This window comes from Canis lupus, chromosome 29 (genome assembly GCF_011100685.1).
Source record: "Canis lupus familiaris isolate Mischka breed German Shepherd chromosome 29, alternate assembly UU_Cfam_GSD_1.0, whole genome shotgun sequence".
Classification (NCBI taxonomy): Eukaryota; Metazoa; Chordata; class Mammalia; order Carnivora; family Canidae; genus Canis; species Canis lupus.
This window is the reverse complement of record NC_049250.1, coordinates 26,879,489-26,897,605: the sequence shown is the minus strand read 5'-3', so window position 1 is coordinate 26,897,605 and position 18,117 is coordinate 26,879,489. Positions and strand designations below refer to the sequence as shown.

Here is an 18,117-nt window from a genome sequence, read left to right as displayed (position 1 = left end):
TCCAGATCTGTAGTCACTGTTAGCAAGGCCCAACCTCACACCAAGGTAAAATGAAATTTTCCCATGTTTCCCCCCGTAGAATGTTGTTCATGATTTCATTTTAAAATTTTAAATCTTTTATAGATTTGGAATTTATCATGAGACATAGTGTGACATATAGACTCAACTTTATTTTTTGTTTTTAACATGGCTATGCAGCTGCCTCAACATCCTTTATTGACTTTGCCCCCCACTGAACTGGTAACAACTTTATCATATTCTCTTTTGTATTTGGGCCTATTTCTGAACTTTCTCTTCTGTTCCACTGTTCTGACCATCCTTTTATCGGTAACAGTGTTTTACATATTGAGACTTTATAATAACATTTTATTTTTTTTTTATTTTTTTTTATTTTTTATTTTTTTTTTTTAATTTTTTTTTTTATTTTACACACACAGAGAGAGAGAGAGAGAGACAGAGACATAGGCAGAGGGAGAAGCAGGCTCCATGCACCGGGAGCCCGACGTGGGATTCGATCCCGGGTCTCCAGGATCGCGCCCTGGGCCAAAGGCAGGCGCTAAACCACTGCGCCACCCAGGGTCCCCCTATAATAACATTTTAATATCTGATAGGATAACAGTACTTTAAGCTGCTTCTTTTTCAATCTTTTCTGGTTATTCCTGCAAGTAGATTTTTTCCCATAAGAACTTTAGAATCAGCTTGTCTAGTTTTTTTAAACTATCTTTTAACTGGAAAACTTATACATTTATAAACAACTTAAGGAACTTAATATCTTTATTCTGTTGAATCTACCTATCCAAATATATCCATTTGAAGAAGTGTTTGTGTATTTCAGGTTTTTTTATGTATTCTTTGTGGAAGTCTTATACCTTTAAAAGGTTTATTCCTAAATAATTTTTATTTTGTACTGTTCTTTTATAAAGAAGTCTTTCTTTTTTTATGTTTCAAGGAGTCTATTGAAATATGAAACCTAGTAATTTCTGTATATTACCATTATATCTCATTACTTCCGTGGCTTCTCTTACTCTTTGTAATAACTTATCAGTTGATTCTCTTGGGTTTCCCAGGTAAATCATCTCCTAATAATCATACTTTTAGCTTCTCTTTTCCAATCCCTATGCATCTACTATCTAACTGTATGTATAGCAATTACTATGTCGGTTGGAGCTTAACCTTATTCCTGTCTTTAATGGCTACCTACCTCTAAGTGTCTTTCCACAATGCATAATGATGGCTCCTGTGCTATAATACATTTATTTTGTCATATTATTGAAATACTCAACTATCCTTTTATGTTATTTTTAAAATCAAGAATCTACATTGAACCAGCAAAGTCAAAAGATGGTTCTTTAAAAACACTAATAAGGGAAGATTAATAAGTGGGGAAAAAGAAAACACAAAATACCAAGGGATGCAAAATAGTACACGATATGGTTCTTATAAACATGAAGAAAAAAAGAAGATACTAATAGGATGCCTGGATGGCTCAGTTGGTTAAAATGTCTGCCTTCAGGACAGCCCAGGTAGCTCAGTGGTTTAGTGCCACCTTCAGCCCAGGGCGTGATTCTGGAGATCCAGGATTGAGTCCCACATCAGGCTCCCTGCATGGAGCCTGCTTCTCCCTCTGCCTGTGCCTCTGCCTTTCTCTCTCTCTCTCTCTCTGTGTCTCTCATGAATAAATAAATTAAAAAAAAAGAAAAAAGTCTGCCTTCAGCTCAGGTCACAATTTTGGGCTCCTGGGATCGAGCCCTACATAGGGCTCCCTGCTTTGTGAGGAGTCTGCAGCTTCTTCTCCTTCAGCCTGCGGCTCCCCCTGCTTGTGCTATCTCTCTCTGTCAAATAGATAAATAAAATCTTGAAAAAGAAAAAGAAGATACTATAATGGACCTTTATGCTAATGAATTTAACAACATTAAGTGGACAATATCCTTGATAAACACCACTAAACAGGTATCAAAGAAACAGAAAACCACAACAGTCCTAAAGGTTTTGTTTTTGTTTTTGTTTTTTTAGTGAATCTGTTTTTTAAAAACCTAAAGAAAACTCCTGGCCCAGTTGCCTTTACTGTTGAATTGTTGCAGACATTTAAGTAAGGAAGAAATAGCATCAATCTTTTAAAAACTCTTTCAAATAATTAAGAAAAACCAAGAGAACAACTTCCTAACTGCTCTCAGGAGAGCAACAGAAGTTTGATAAAAAGAAAAATTACAAACTTACCTCTCTCACGAATATAGATACAAAATCTTAACTAAATACAAGCAAATTTAGATGTCGAATATGACTGACTCTTTAAAGTTTCTAATTTGGGATGCCTAGGTGCCTCAGCGGTTGAGCTCAGAGTGTGATCCCGGGGGTTCCAGGATCAAGTCCCGCATCAGGCTCTCTGTGAGGAGCCTGCTTCTCCCTCTGCCTATGTCTCTGCCTCTCTGTGTGTCTCTCATGAATAAATAAATAAAATCTTTAAAAAAAATAAAGTTTCTTATTTTATGGTGAAAGGTCTGATCATAACATTCACCTGTTCCATGAATATAACTCATCTACTGGTAAGTTTTCCTGCTCTCATCCTCCCTTCTTCTCACAGCACCCTCGTGTCAAAGCTAAGTTAATGGTTTTTTATTCCTCATCATTGAATGAGTTAGATTTTCCTGGTGCAGCTATTTACAAGAGGTTCTGGGGAGGAGAGGTCCACAATCCCCTTCCAAGCTACACAAACCCACAGCTAGGTCACTTCTCTATTGTACCAGATACAGAAGAAAATAGGTCTCTCTGTGATTATAAAGCAGACACATCTTTCATGCTTCTCTAAACAGTGTGGGTCCAGGAAGGCTACTGCTGCCAGCCATGCTTTCTTCAGTAACCACACTAACCATTTCAAAAAAAAAAAAAAAGAAAGAAAAAAGAAAAAAAGGACCTAGCCCTTTAGACAGGCCCCTTACCTTCAAAAAGAGTATTTTGTTTTCAGTAGTGCTTTTAGAGAGCTTCTGCCATTAGGTCCCTTCAACTCTCTGTGCCTTTTCTCTCTACTTTCTCCTTCCTGGTCTTTGTCTAATTTCAGCTAGGCTCATTGCAGCTCCTGGACTCGATCCCTGGTTTCCAGGATCAAGTCCTGGGCAGAAGGTGGCACCGGGGCTGCCCCTTTATAAATTTTAATGTGCATTTGACTCGCTCAAGGATTTTGTTAAAATGCAAATTCTAATTCAGTATTTCTGGGTGGGATCTGAGATTCTGCATTTCTAATGAGTTCCCAAATAGTGCTGATATTACTGTTCAATGAACCACACTTCTTAAGTACCAAGAAATTAAACTCCTTAATGTAAGCAATGGTTTTTACTCTGCTTTTAACTGAAGATTAATTTTTTCACTATTGGAACCCTTCTCCCTTAAAAAGAAATAGCATGGGGCACCTGGATGGTTCAGTAAGCATCCAACTGCTAATTTCAGCTCAGGTCATGACCTCAGGATTATGGGATCAAGCCTCACATCATGCTCTACACTCAGCACAGAGTATGCCTGAGATTCTCTCTCTCCTGCTCCTAATCCCCACTTGCACATGCTCTCCCTCCAATAATTAAATAAATCTTTAACAAAAATAGGATATTTTTTATTGAGAGATCACCATGGATAAACTCAATGTAATCCTCCTAAGAACCCTATACGAGAGATAGATACTACCCTTACTATCACCATTTTACAGATAAAGAGATGTATAGATTAAGTAACTTAACCCAACACAACATGGTAAGTAACAGAGCAAGGGTTAAATCCAGGCAAGTCTGACTCTTGAGCCAGTTTTTGTTTTCATACCCACTATATTATACTGTCTCTACAAATTTCAGTAGTTCATCTCTTAGCTGATAGAAGCCAATATAATCGTATGTCTGGCAGGTATACTAAGAAAAATAACAAATAATGGTTTATGTACATTATTCAAATTTTACCATCCCTCACTTAAACAGTCATAGACTAGAAAAGATGAACATTCGACTTTCCTATTATAAAATGATTTTATTAATAAAATTAACTGCCCCATAGGGAAATGTTTTCTGGTAGCACTGGGAGAAGTTATTATCGCTGAAGCAGGGTTTTATTTCAAAAACGTATTCAGTGAGGTACTCAAATTTTGACTATTTTACTGAACTAACTCTTTAAAACTATGTCCAACAAAGTATGTATGTGCATTATTCTTAGCACCATAACATATCAGAGGTAGTATTAAGGAGAGATTATTAAAGGAGATTCACTATTCACTGCCTTCAAAGAAAATAAACTGAGAATGGCTATACATGGACAGCTGGGTAACTGATCAAACTTCCCCACAAAGCATAAGATCACAATTACTGATAATCAATCAAGATAATCAATATCTATTATGCAAGGATATCTGTAAATTATAGCTTTCCTTTGTATACAGAGACTATACTACTAAGAGCTTAAACTGCACTTAAATTATGTCTGAATAATTAACAATGACTTAGGACGAATATGTGAGGACTTTTTAATTATTTCTAGCCTATAGCTAAGCAATTGGCTCTCCAATGCCACAAAAACCTCACTGTAATAGGCTGTGAGACAGTAGCTTGGTTTCTCCTTTGCAGAAGTTTAAAATAAACAAGTTTCTCATCATTTCTTTTTTTTTTTTTAAAGATTTTATTTATTTATGCATGAAAGACACACGGCGGGGGGGGGGGGGGGTGGTCAGAGACACAGGCAGAGGGAGAAGCAGGCTCCATGCAGGGAGCCCGATGCGGGACTCAGTCCCGGGTCTCCAGGATCACGCCCTAGACCAAAGGTGGCACTAAACCACTGAGCCACCCGGGCTGCCCTCTGATCATTTCTAAACTGAAAACATGAAGCAGAATTCTCATTATTCTTCAATCTTATCACAACACATAATTATAATTGTTTTCAATATACACAGCAGCAAAGTTCATACTATTAAAAAAACTACGTAATTACCCTAGGTTTAAGAGGCTTTACTGTTGGGATATCAGTTCCTTCAGCTCTTTGTCTGCTTGAATCAAAAGTCTTACGTTTTTTAGTGGCAGTTTTCTGGCAAATGGGTCCATGTTTTTTCTGTTAAGATAAAGAAATGCAATATATCATTTTCTTTTCTACAGAAGGGTATTCTACAAAACTTCACATTGTCATTTGAGCCAATTTAAAAACTGGAAGATGAAATAATAATACTTAAATAAGGCATATTGTGCTTTAACTAAAATCGTTAAAAAGTATATATAATGCATGCTATAAGTTATCTTTCTCAAGGAAGTATGAATTCTATATATAATAAGAAAGATAAATACTCTTCCAAAATTTAATTAAGAATTATTGAACATTCTAGTTTTCACACTAGTAAGAATAAGGAAAATAATATAACCAAGTCAAAGCTAGTTAAGTGAAAAAAAAAAAAAAAAAAGAGTTCTCGTCATCACTAAATACATGAAAACAGATACTGGAAAAAGAATGTAAACAGAGACTACATTCGTGTGAGGATTACAAAAGTCAACACAATAGTAATAGGCTTGTTTACTAAAGTTATTACCATAACAGTAGTATGTTAACATAACATTAACCAAATAATTGGGCATGTCAGATTTGTGTCTTTCCTCCACAAATCACCACTTTATTCTCTTCTGGAACAAGTTTTCTACCTTCCTTTAAGCCTGATTTTTCTTGAACTATCTAGCATTCCACTTCTATAGGTTTTTTAAATATGGCTGCAAACTCATTCATTCAATCAATCATTCATGTATTCATTTTAAGGACATTACCGTGGACACTCATAACTGATCTCCAATTAGCCTATTGGATAAATAATCATTCTCCCTCCCCCAAATAAAACATGTTAATGGATGACATCAGTGCACTATGTGCATCTTTTTTCTTTTGTATTTTGATAAACGCTGAACAAGCTAGAACTGTTAAATTTTATCTAAGAAAAGAGGAAACCTCAAAACTGGTTGGTTTGATATCATAGAATTTCGTATATTTTCAATACACAATTAGAAATCAATTGTTTTACATATGTTATTAGTTTTCATTTTAACAAACAAGCACTAAAATTATATCTATAAAAAACCTCGTCAATATGAAAAAAATTAAGTGTGGCTAATAGGCAACTTTCTTTTTTTTTTTTTTAATAGGCAACTTTCTAATAGATGTCTGTTCTTACACTGAGTTATATGTATCAAAACTATGTAGTGCTTGTTCCCAAATCTGATGTATTATATAAGCTGTAGTTGTATAATGATTACATTATTTGATTAAATATTAAATAAATAAGGGCAGAAGAAGGCATTTTCTTTCCTATGTAAACTGAGTGGAATGCTTTGAAAATGGTTTGAAAAACAATGAGTTGATACAAAAACAATAAAAAAAAATCACTGAGTTATGTGTAGGCAAGATGTTTTTAAAGGACAAATGAAAAAAGCTGTCATTATTTAAAAGGAGTCCATAGTCCGATAGACACTTTAGATCATTAAATCCTTGCTTTGCTTTAAAGAAGCAAACTAGAAATAGTAACACACATTCCAGATTGTAGCAGAACTCTAACGAACAAATTCATATTCAAAGAAAAGTCTTTATTCTACAACAAAATATTAATAAATGTATATTTATATTTAAAGAAAACATAAAATATTTTAGATACATATGCATTTTTCCCTTTATTCTCTAGTTAGTTGGCGATTTTATATTAAAATCAATAAAAGTGCTTCTATTTGTGTTACTAAATGAAAGCATCCAGAAAATGCATAATATATTTTAGGTACACTTTCAATTGAAAAGAATTTTTCTTCAGAGTATTTCAAATATACATAAGAATTAAGAGAATAATGTCCCATTTATTCATCAATACGATTATCAACAATCTAGCAATCCTGTCATCTATACCAGCTTTTTTCCTCCAAAGTACTTGAAAGCAAATTCTAGACATCGAATCATTCCTTATCTTTAAACATTATTATGTATTTTTGAGTTTTTGTTTTGTTTTTGTTAATATTCCCACAGAGAAACACTTTAGCAGAGTAGTTGAAGACCAATCTAACTCTGAAGAGACCACTCTAGAAACACAGCTGGAACTGATAACTCTTGAAAAAGAACACTGGAAAAAAAAAAAAAAAAGAACACTGGCCAGTATCTCTTTAAGTAATTCCACAGAGGTTCTTTCCATAAGAGTTGTCCTAAAACATTGAACAATTACAGATCTACTATAATCCAAAGGAAAAAGGTACTCACTAACGCCACTGGAAAGAATGTTCTTCCACATATCTTGCAAGGTAACAATTCTCCCACTTGGACACTTCCATTTTCTAAAACAGAAGAGAATTTAATCAATAATTCTTTGCTTAAATTGTAAAACTTCCAAATTTTAATATCATCATATATAAGTTGTCAGTTCTTGTGGAAAATGTCTTGTTTAATTTTGGAATAAGCAATATTACTGATTAAAATAGGCACAAGACTTAGATTTATCAGGGGTCAAAAAGGCCATGCCAAATACTCAAGTCATGATTTAAGAATCACCAAACTAATATTGTTGGGAATATTTTGTTTTCTTTCATTTTAACCAAACTAATTTATTATATTCTCTAAATTTACAACTTCTCTCTACCTTAAATTACCAAACCTTAAACACCAAGTTTACCTTAATGTTAATATTGTATATTATTAATCTTCAAAGCATTAAGATACAGCATTGGTGATCAGTGAGGTGGCTTCCTGAGATGATCTAGGGAGTCTAGGATAAAAAGAATCATTTTCTGTTTAAAAACAGACAATAGGAAGTAGAACGCTTTAAAGAAAAAATCGCCTCGTTACTAGGCTTGCTACCTTTATTACGTGAATTGTTTATTATTTTATACAGATAATATTATATGAAGATTTAATGGACTGGCAAAGTAATATATTCTGTCCTGTGGCATAGTGCATTAAATAAGGGACAAGTAGGTGAAACTTAATCAAAACTTAAAAATCTGTTACATATTTTCATACAACACATTTTGTAACTAAATTGCTTTAAAAGAAACAACTACATTCTTCAGAATTCTACATAGCTGAGTCATTTTGTCATTTTATTATCTAGCCAATTATCAAAAAAAGATAAAATTTCCATACCTGTAATTTTCTAAAAATGATATTTGAACCTATACCTTAAACATATTTTCTGCTGAATATTTTACTGTTAAAATTCCTTTATCACATGAAAGACAAATAGAAAGCCACTTTGTTTTAGAAATAATCTAAAGGGGCAGCCCAGGTGGCTCAGCGGTTTAGCGCCACCTACAGCTCAGGGCGTGATCCTGGAGACCCCAGGATCGAGTCCCAGGTGGGGCTCCCTGCAGGGAGCCTGCTTCTCCCTCTGCCTGTGTCTCTGCCTCTCTCTCTCCCCTCTCTGTGTATTCTCATGAATGAATAAACAAAATCTTTTAAAAAAATTAATAATAATCTAAAGAAACTCATGAGAAAAGTACAATTACAACTTCAAATAATTTGTCCCAAAGTGTTTAGTGAGTTCAAGAATCAAAATAGACATGGGTGGGAATACAATCAAACAGTAACAGAAAAACTGTTTTGTTCTCTCATTCTCTTAATACTCCACTACCCTCTTTTAATGATAGTGACTATCTGTCATCTTAGATGGAAGCAATGTCTCTACAGTGGCAATTACGCAGTGAATACTACAAAGCAAAGCTAAGATTTCCCTGATTTGTTCTTCTCCAATACCAGAGGGTAGGTTACTTAAGGAGAGCAACCTCATTTACAGACTTAATTGTACTATCTAAAAAGTTGAGGCAGTTGCTGGATAGTCTGTTATGTACATTAAGATAAGAATGTCTTCATGAGAAAAATGAGTGGGAAATATCAGAAAGGGAGACAGAACATGAGAGACTCCTAACTCTGGGAAACGAACTAGGGGTGGTAGAAAGGGAGGTGGGCGGGGGGTGGGGATGATTGGGTGACGGGCACTGAGGGGGGGCACTTGATGGGATGACTGGGTGTTATTCTATATGTTGGCAAATTGAACACCAATAAAAAATAAATTTATAAAAAAAAAGAATGTCTTCATGATGGTCAAAGTGATACCACATGATACATCATCTATTAAGTTTGCTTATTTATAGCTTTCCTATATTCCCTTAAATTCTAAGCAATGATTTAAAAATTCATCAGTACAGAATGTTAAAAAGTATTACCTATTTTACTCACTTAAAAGTATATTTCAGTTAAATAAATGACAAAGCAAAATTTTATAAAAATTCACTATTGAGAAAAATATTTTCAACCCATAAAATAATGTGAGTACCTAGTTGGGCACTTACCACTTGCCAAGCACATATAAAGTAATAGTAACACAAGGGCAGAATAACACAATCATTATTCTTATAAAGCGAACAGTCTACATAATTTACTTCTTCACTATATCTAAGAACCAAATTATTCCCCATTTTTAATGTTATAGCAACTACAATACCAGCATATAATAAAATGTAATTCCTGGCATTAATTCCTACAAGTTATCAAATATGTTCCAATTGTCTTTAAAGGAAAAGGAAATCCTTATTACTAAAAGGTAGAAAAAATGAAAAAACAGCATTAAAGAGAGAGTACTGAAGAATAATTATCTCAAAAAAGAAAAAAAGTAAGCCATTGCTTTATTCAAAATAAATAAAGATATAAATGTATAATTTTCTCCCTCTTATATTATCTGGTTATACAGCATAGCCCTATAATTCACAAAATATAACATGCACATGCATGCCAGCATCAACACCCCCCTGTACCAACAGGTCATGCATGATAAGCAGCTTAGGTTCAGAGTCACAAAGCCACATTTTGTTGTAATGGTATTCATTAAAAGACATGAGAGCAAAAAAGGCACTGGAATTTGTCTGATAAGTCTCAACTCTATCACACAGAATTATGACTCCCTGGGCAAAATATTCAACCTTACTAAGGTTCAGCTTCCTCTTATATAAAATTTGGAAGGAAGTTAGGTTAAAAGGCCTATATGGTCCCCTTTATCTCTAATAAATTATAATAAATATACTATATTTACTTACTAAAATCTACCTTAAAACAAGTTCATGGATAGTAACACATCTCTTTTAATGGTATTAAATTAAACAAAAATTTGCTCATATTTAAGGATGATTAAACTGCAGATGGTGGAATGAATGCTTCAGGTAGCATGTAGAATGTTGAGAAAAACCACTTCCATTTGTCTACATACAGAACTAAGGATAAGGAACTAGAGCAAAGAACATGATGCCCCTCTCCTTGTTGGAAGAATCTTCACTACATGACTTAGAAGAAAATGTATGACTGATCATATAAATAACCTCAGTTTAACATTTGTTTAATGAGGATATTATCTGCTCAATCTACCTTAAAATGTAAGCGATCATCTGAGATGTTATAAATGAAAATGCTTTAGAACCAATGAAATAAGAAAATACTACTATCCAGCGGATGCAAGCAAACTCCACTAATCTCTTCTGTGTGGCAAAAGCTAGCAAATTTTGAGGCTTATAAAAATATAGTAGAGATAATACGCAGAGGGGTGGTGACTAATGTAGCAGAGAAAAAACACTGTTGAAAGAAGCACTCAAATAAATGGACAAAATCAAGTAAATAAAGTACTCTAATATTCGAAAACTCTCAAGAAGCTAACTTCTCCTTATGAAATTTATCTCCCACACAATGTTGATTCTGTTATGCATTACTCCATTTAGCACCTTCAAAACCTGCACCATAAGACTTGAAATGGTATCTTTATGTAATACTATTAAATATATATATACACCTATATATATCACATATAGATGTAAAATAATATGCTATTTAAATAGTTATGCCATTCTAAAATTCAAGAAATAGGAAAGAACGTTTTCAAAAGAAAAGAAATCTTAGAAATTAAGAACTGTTCTGGCCTTTGTAACATGTCCATTTCTTCACCACTGGTCACTGCTCATCTGAATCTAACCTTTAGAACAAACTTTCCTTTTGAAGGATACAACATCTGTTATACCACTCTCTTCCAACAATCCTTTTCAAAGTCTAGTAATTTTCAGGTCTATAATCTCTAATAATTAATCTCACAAGATTTTCCTCTTGAAGCTCATCCTAGATTTCAACATTCACACCTCACCCACTCAACATATAGCCTTCACCCTCCATTCCTTTTCAGTCCATCACTCCAGTTCAGCAAAAATGACTGTTAAAATAATTTAGTAAACGGTCCCCCTCTAGACTCTTAAAATACCCAAACGCCCTCTTTAACCACACACTTCTACCTTCTAATTCTCTTCAAATCACCTTCTTGATCTCAGAGTGATTGGCATTTTCTTGATAACTCATTCCTGGTTTCACTTCCCTTCCTACTCAGTCTGAACCTGACTAGTCATTTCCACTTTCACCAATCACCCTCAAATCCCTTGCTCCAAGGTCACATAGTTGGCATATGCTAGATTAAACAGATGAGTTTTTTTTTTTTAGATGAGTTTTTATAGAGCAGAATTTACTTAGTCTTAAGAAAAGAGATTTAGTATACTATTTCCCTAACAGAGAGCCTTTCTGACCCTAGGAGATATTTAGGACCAATGTCCTGAAGCACATTTTTTTTTTCGAAACACTGGCTTACATTTACTGACTAGCTCCTCTACCTCCCTTTCTCTCCCTATCTGAACCTCAGGCAAACTTTATCAGGCCTAAACACTACATTAAAATAAATCAATTTGTTGATTCTACAAGTATTTGTTGAGCACCTAGCATGAGATAGGAACTGTTCTATGAGGTAAGCAAACAGTGATGATCTTACAGAGCTTCTACTCTTCTAACATGGAAAAAATAAAGACAAAATATAGAAGATGTCAGGTGATGATAAGCACAATGTAGAAAAAATACAGAAAAGTAAGGAGACAGAGGTCAGTCATAGTGTTATGTGTAAGCATGTCTGGGAAGTGGGTAGGATCAGGGAAAGTGTCTTTAATGAGATTTTTAGAGTGGAGACCTTAAGACTCTTAAGAGAGAAACCACCATGAATCTAACTGCCAAATGCAGAGGTACCTGCCTGGCTCAGCTGGGAAAGCATATGACATGATCTCAGGGTATTACTTTCAAATAATAATAATAATAATAATAATAATAGTAATAATAATTGTCAAATCCAAAGTCCTCTTTTGAATATTCATCCTACTGGACCTTTCTATAGCATAAGGCACTACTGATCAATCTCTCCCATCTTTAAAGTGTTTTCTCTCTTGGCTTCAATGATATTTCTCCCCACTTAAGCCCAAGTTTTTCAGATCTCAGAAGCTAAGCAGGGTTTGAGCTGGTTAGTACTTATACCTCCAGTAATACCTGATGCAACAGGCTTTTTCTGGCACATATTCACTACTCAATAAATATTAGTTTCTTACCACTTTCCTTTCTTGATAATATTTAAACCTCTTTACAGACTTCTTCCCACTCCAATTTCCTTTCCTGCTCAACCCTAAAGCATCAATTCCTCCCAAAGCTTTTTCCCTCATTTTATAACATACAACTTTCCTAAGTGAATGCATCCACTTGCGGTCACTTACATGTTATGACTACTAAGCTCAAAACTCTACATAAACATTCACAAGTAGCCACGAGATGTTTCTACTAGATAGTCCTCAACCTGTACAAACACATTTCTAAAGCCAAACTCATTGCCTCTTCTCCCACACTTGGTCTTCCTTCTTGGTTAAAAATATTATGACCTCTTAGTCACAGCTAGACAGGCCTTCATCTTTGATTCCTTTTCCTCTCTCACATCCAACAGTCATATCTCACCTCTCTATCTCAGAAATATCTTCTAAATCTATCCTCCCTTTTTAATTCCCACTGTTTGTGCCCTCGTTCAAATCCTCATCCCATATATGTATTCCCAGTCTCTTCTTTCTCCAGTCTATCCTGCTACTAAAGCCAACTAGTGATTGCCCACAATCCCTTCTGAGCATGCTGTTTTACTTAAACTGAGTCACTCCTAAGTTCCTCACACATTTCCTATGAGTAAACCCATCCAATAAACAAGTACTGAAGAGGCCTCCTACGTCGAGGCACTTCGCTGAATGCTTTATATATGTGACATCATCATTTAATCTTGACATAGTTCAGGTAGATTGGTAGTTAATAGCTCTAGCTTTTATAGCTGAGGAATTGTTTTAACTTCAACAAAAACTCTCAGAGCTTTAATTAGTTTAAACCACTTGAAATTACTAATATTCAATTGTTTTGCTGTACAAAAAAAAACAATTTCATATATTTTAACCTAATTAGAACTAAACACATTATAGTTAATGATCGTAACTCATTTTGTTAAAAAAAACAAAAACAAAAACAAACCCAAAAAGTAAGGAGCAGGTATGGTTTACCGAAACACATCATAAGCTGAGCACATAAAACATGCCTCTCATAACATAATCATATTCCATCGGAATACTGTATTTTTAATCCATGTAATTGAATATTATGCTAGTACTCAAATAATTCATTATATTTTAAAAGCATTCTTAGTAAGATTTCAATAGTAATGTCATAGTACTGCTAAAATATAAGGTTCACTGAAACACAGACTCAATGACAGCAGGGCTTTGACTTTTTATTTTTTGCTATGTCTCCAGGACCTAGAATGGTGCCCATCATGGACACAGTCATTCATCTAGCAACAAATATTTATTAAGTACCTACTCTGTGTCAGGCTATTTTAGGGGCTTGGCATACCTAAGTGAAAAAAAAAAAAAAAGATGAAGATCTTTGCTTTAATTACAAACGTTAAATAAAATAAAAATCGGCAGAAAAGTTGTTTTGAAGCATTTTGTGTGTTACAATAACTTCACAAGAATTCCAGAACCCACGATCCTACCCACTATGCTACAAGACCACCATGTATTTTTAAGTTTATTAAAAGCAAAAGGTGTCTCCTGGAGTCTTCTAAAAAAAAAAAATAGTATCTTGGGGGATCCCTGGGTGGCTCAGCAGTTTAGCACCTGCCTTCTGCCCAGGGCATGATCCTGGAGACCTGGGATCCAGTCCCAAGTCGGGCTTCCTGCATGGGGCCTGCTTCTCCCTCTGCCTGTGTCTCTGCCTCTCTCTCTCTCTCTCTCTGTCTCTCATAAATAAATAAATAAAATATTTTAAAAAATATAGTATCTTGAAAGTAAGGAGGGTGATCATTACAATTCCTATTTCGTGAAAACTTAATCTCCCTGAAATAAATTAGATGGGCAAGGCCTTCACTCCGGACCTTCACTCCTCACAGTATACTGCAGCTGCCCACAAATGGAACATTATCAGAACTCTTATCTACCATTCTCAAGCTGTTTACTATGAGAGTAAAACCCTGAAAAACGATCATACTCATCGTTACATCTGGGTTTTTTGTTTCTTTTTTTCTTTGCGTGGGGGGGTGGGGGGGGGTTGGTATGCTTAGGTAACTGCAAAAACTTACCGGTCATTACTTTTCACTTCATAACACAACCTGAAATAATTTGCTCTCTGGCATACAACACTAAATAAACAGGGCTCCATACCTCTGTTTATTTTTAATTCCACCTGAATCTATGTAAAATAGGAGGGGGGGGGGGGGGCGGCGCGAAGAGCTAAATCAAGGCGATACTATCTTTCAATTCTGCAAGCTTATTCTTCCACCAGGAGGGCCGACCACAATTTGAAAAAACAATCTTGAAACTGTGGTTGCCCGTGCCGGTTTTCTTTCCTTTGTTGTTTTTAGGCAAAGGCTATATAGTACAGAGGACAGAACGGACAAAAATAAGAGAGAAGTGAAAGAAGAGAGAACAAAGCAAAATCTGGAGTCATGGTTACAGCACAAGGATCAACTCAAAGGTAAGGACTCCATGCCGGCTCTTCCTCACAGAGTCCTCATTAAGGAGCCCTCAAATCCTTCTGTGAATCTATTGTCCCCAGCTCCTAAAGCTGGCCGGTGACTCTTCCTTGGGAGATGCTCTTGGCATCCCTCCCACCGAAGATGCGGTACAAACAGAAAGACGGTTTCCTAGGGAAACGGGCCAAGGGAGGTGTCAGGAGCTGGAGGCTGGAAACACAGGCTGGCCCAGGAGGGAGGCCATGGACATTAACGAACGGTCCATTTGCAAGGAAAATAAAATCTGGCCGGACAGCGATCACCGAAAGGGCGCTCAGGAGTCAGGCAAGACGAGAAGATGGCAGCAAGGGGCCCGCAGGCGGGTGCCCAAGGGAGTCTCCGGCGCGCGTGGGAGACCCCAGCGGAGGAGCGCCCGGGGCGGGCAGCCTGGGACGCTGCGCCGCACGGCGTCGGGGCTGCAAGGCTGCGGCCGGCCGGGCCTCCGCGGGGGAGCGGCTGCGTCCGCCGCTCCGGACCAGCCCTCGCCTCCGCGGCCCCGCTCTCCCGGGCCCCCTGGGCTGCCCACGCCCGCGCTAGCCGCCCGGCCCTCACCCCTTCACCGCCTCACCTTCCAGTCCCTCCATTGCGCCACCGCCTCCGACTCCGCGAGATCCCTCCCGCCGCCGCCGCCGCCGCCGCCGCCGCCGCCACCGCCCAGCTCCGGCTGTAGCAACGCGGCCGCACCTCCCACCCGCTAACATCCCGAGCTCCCATTGGCCCGACGCTGAGGGGCGGGGCTTCGGGGGCGGGGCCTCGGGGGGCGGGGCCTCACCGGGAGGGGGCGCGCCTCCTGCCGCCGCTGCACCGCTGTCTGGGAGCTCTCGCGGCCGTCGCCCCGGTAAGGCTAAACCGCTTCAGGTTGCGTGCGGTCGCCAGACGCCGCCTTTGTTTTCCTGACCGCAGACCCGTTCCCTCACGCCCTGTCCTTCCCCCTTGGAGTGGCTCAGCTCGCCGTGGGCAGCCGTTCCCCCGCCCCTCAGTGGGTCGGTGCAGTCCTGTCTTCCCGTGTGTCCCTCTGAGGGCTCTCAGCGAACACAGCCCTACCCGCGTGGGTGCAGCGCGCTCTCCGTTTTCCGCCAAGAGCTCGCACGGCCTCCCCTGAGTGTACTTCCCTAGACTTGATATTCACACACTGATGGAGGAGTTAAGGCCCCCCCACCCCCCCCAATAATCCTACTTTGTGCCTGGGATTGTAGAACTGAGATTGCTCCAAACGCTTGGAAACAGTATCCTCAGCCTGAACGCTTGGACCGAACCTTCGACGTGAAACCCGACGCCCCCCCTCATCTACTCTGGGCCTACGCAGCCCCTATACTTTATCATCCCTTAACTAACTTAGGCTGCTGGCTTCATAACTTCTGAAGTAATATCAAAACTATGTCTGATGAGGGAGTTCAAGGGCAGAACTCACAGAATGAAGGCCTGTTTCTGCCAGAGTCCAAACCTTTGGGGGATGAAGGTAACTTCAAAACTAGCTGAAACTTTTAACAGCCTAACACATTTCAGGACGAATAAATTGCTTTGAAAATTTGATTTACTAGACCATATCATGGGTTATCTCCAGTATATCTACTGGCAAGTCATCACTATTGATGTCATTTCTCTCGCAAATCTTATATTAATTTTCTTTTTTATTTTCTTCTCTTATATTTTTTAATATTAATTTTCTGATTTATCTGTTTCATTGCAGAGTTTTCACGTCATATTTAGCTTTGTCTACTGCGAAAAGTATGTATCTGACAAAGCAGTGGTTCTCCAACTCCTGCTCCAATGATGGTATGTGTAACAGTTGACCCTTGAGTAATATGGGGGTTAGAGATGCTGACATCTGCACAGCGGAAAGTCCACGTATAACTTTTGACTCCTCAAAAACTTAACTGTTGACTGGAAGCCTTACAAATACCATGAAAAGTCAATTAACACATATTTTGTATATGATATGTATTATATACTGTACTCTTACAATAAAGCAACCCGGAGAAAAGAAAGTGTTACTGGGAAAATCATAAGAAAGAGAAAATACATTTAGAGTACTGTTTTTATTTTTTAAAAAATCCACATGTAAGTGGACTCCCACAGTTCAAACCTGTATTTTTTTCAAGGGTAAACTATATAAACTAGAAACAAACACTGGTGGGAGGGGGGCGTCACCTCTTATTGGGAAGGGTACTCAAGTTAGTTGAATATGGTGTGGTTCACCTATTACACAGAGTCATGTGAAGGAAAACTTCAACCATGCCTGTTTCTATTCCTGTCCTTCTCATGGTTCTGCTCTGACTTTTCTGTTCCTTTTAACATCTGAGACCCTGGGCCCTACTCACTAGACCACAGCCACATGCCACTTAGCCTCCCTGGCCTAAGTGGAAAGGTCCTTTTTCCTTGGTGCTGCTAAGACAAAGCCAGAATTGTGGGAGAGTGGATGGGGAGAACTTTTAAAAGAGCACAAAGGTGGCGATCCCTGGATGGCTCAGTGGTTTAGTGCCTGCCTTCGGCCCAGGGCATGATCCTGGAGTCCCAGGATTGAGTCCCACATCAGGCTCCCTGCATGGAGCCTGCTTCTCCCTCTGCCTGTGTCTCTGCCTCTCTCTCTCTCTGTGTGTCTCTGATGAATAAATAAATAAAATCTTAAAAAAAAAAGTGCAAGGAGGGAAAAAGCACACTTGGAAGAAAACCCATTATAAAGAAACAATTTATGTTACAAATTGCAAGTTCTTGAACTGAAGTCAAGTCAAAGATTGAGTTGGCTAATACATACTCTATTAGACATAATAGCTGTAGTAACAACAAAAACAATAAGGCAGTAATAATGATAACAATTTTTAAAAAAATCATGGTAGGCATATTTTAGGTCCTTTTCATATATTCACTTATTTTGTCTTCAAAATAATTCTTCAGAGGATACTCTAATTTTCATTTTTCAGAACTAATTATTTATTTTCTAGATGTCTCAGATTAATTTTTTGCTATATTTATACTATTAGTGAATGTAACTTGGATTTAAACTCTGATCTGATGTCTATGGCAATGCCATGGGACTCCTGAGTTTCCTTCCTTACCTTGCTGCCTAGTTGCCTCAAATGTAATTCTAAATATTCAGACATGTTGTGGAAGGTATACTTGGGTAGCCATTACTACTGTGAATCTTAATTCTCTAAAATATGCCTGCTAATCTCCTCTACAGATAATAGGCTCTCAGCACTTTTATGTTACAG

At 37.5% G+C, this 18,117-nt stretch overlaps 1 protein-coding gene across 5 annotated transcripts in view; it reads right to left on the bottom strand.

The window, feature by feature from the left end:
- ZC2HC1A (zinc finger C2HC-type containing 1A) overlaps window positions 1-15,574 on the bottom strand; it is a 113,666-nt gene extending 98,092 nt beyond the window's left edge. For 3 of the 5 annotated variants that reach the window (XR_005381112.1, XR_005381113.1, XM_038579574.1), the window contains exons 1-3: window positions 15,474-15,574; window positions 7,237-7,310; window positions 4,957-5,073 (exon numbers count right to left, since the gene is read on the bottom strand). Coding sequence is in view for 2 of the 5 variants with exons in the window: in XM_038579574.1 (XP_038435502.1) it covers window positions 4,957-5,073; window positions 7,237-7,310; window positions 15,474-15,489 (207 nt within the window). In the remaining 3 variants the exon portion in view is untranslated. The remainder of the gene's footprint in view (window positions 1-4,956; window positions 5,074-7,236; window positions 7,311-15,473) is intronic. The other 2 variants (XR_005381111.1, XM_038579573.1) reach the window with 1 other exon arrangement.
- Window positions 15,575-18,117: the final 2,543 nt, after the last annotated feature.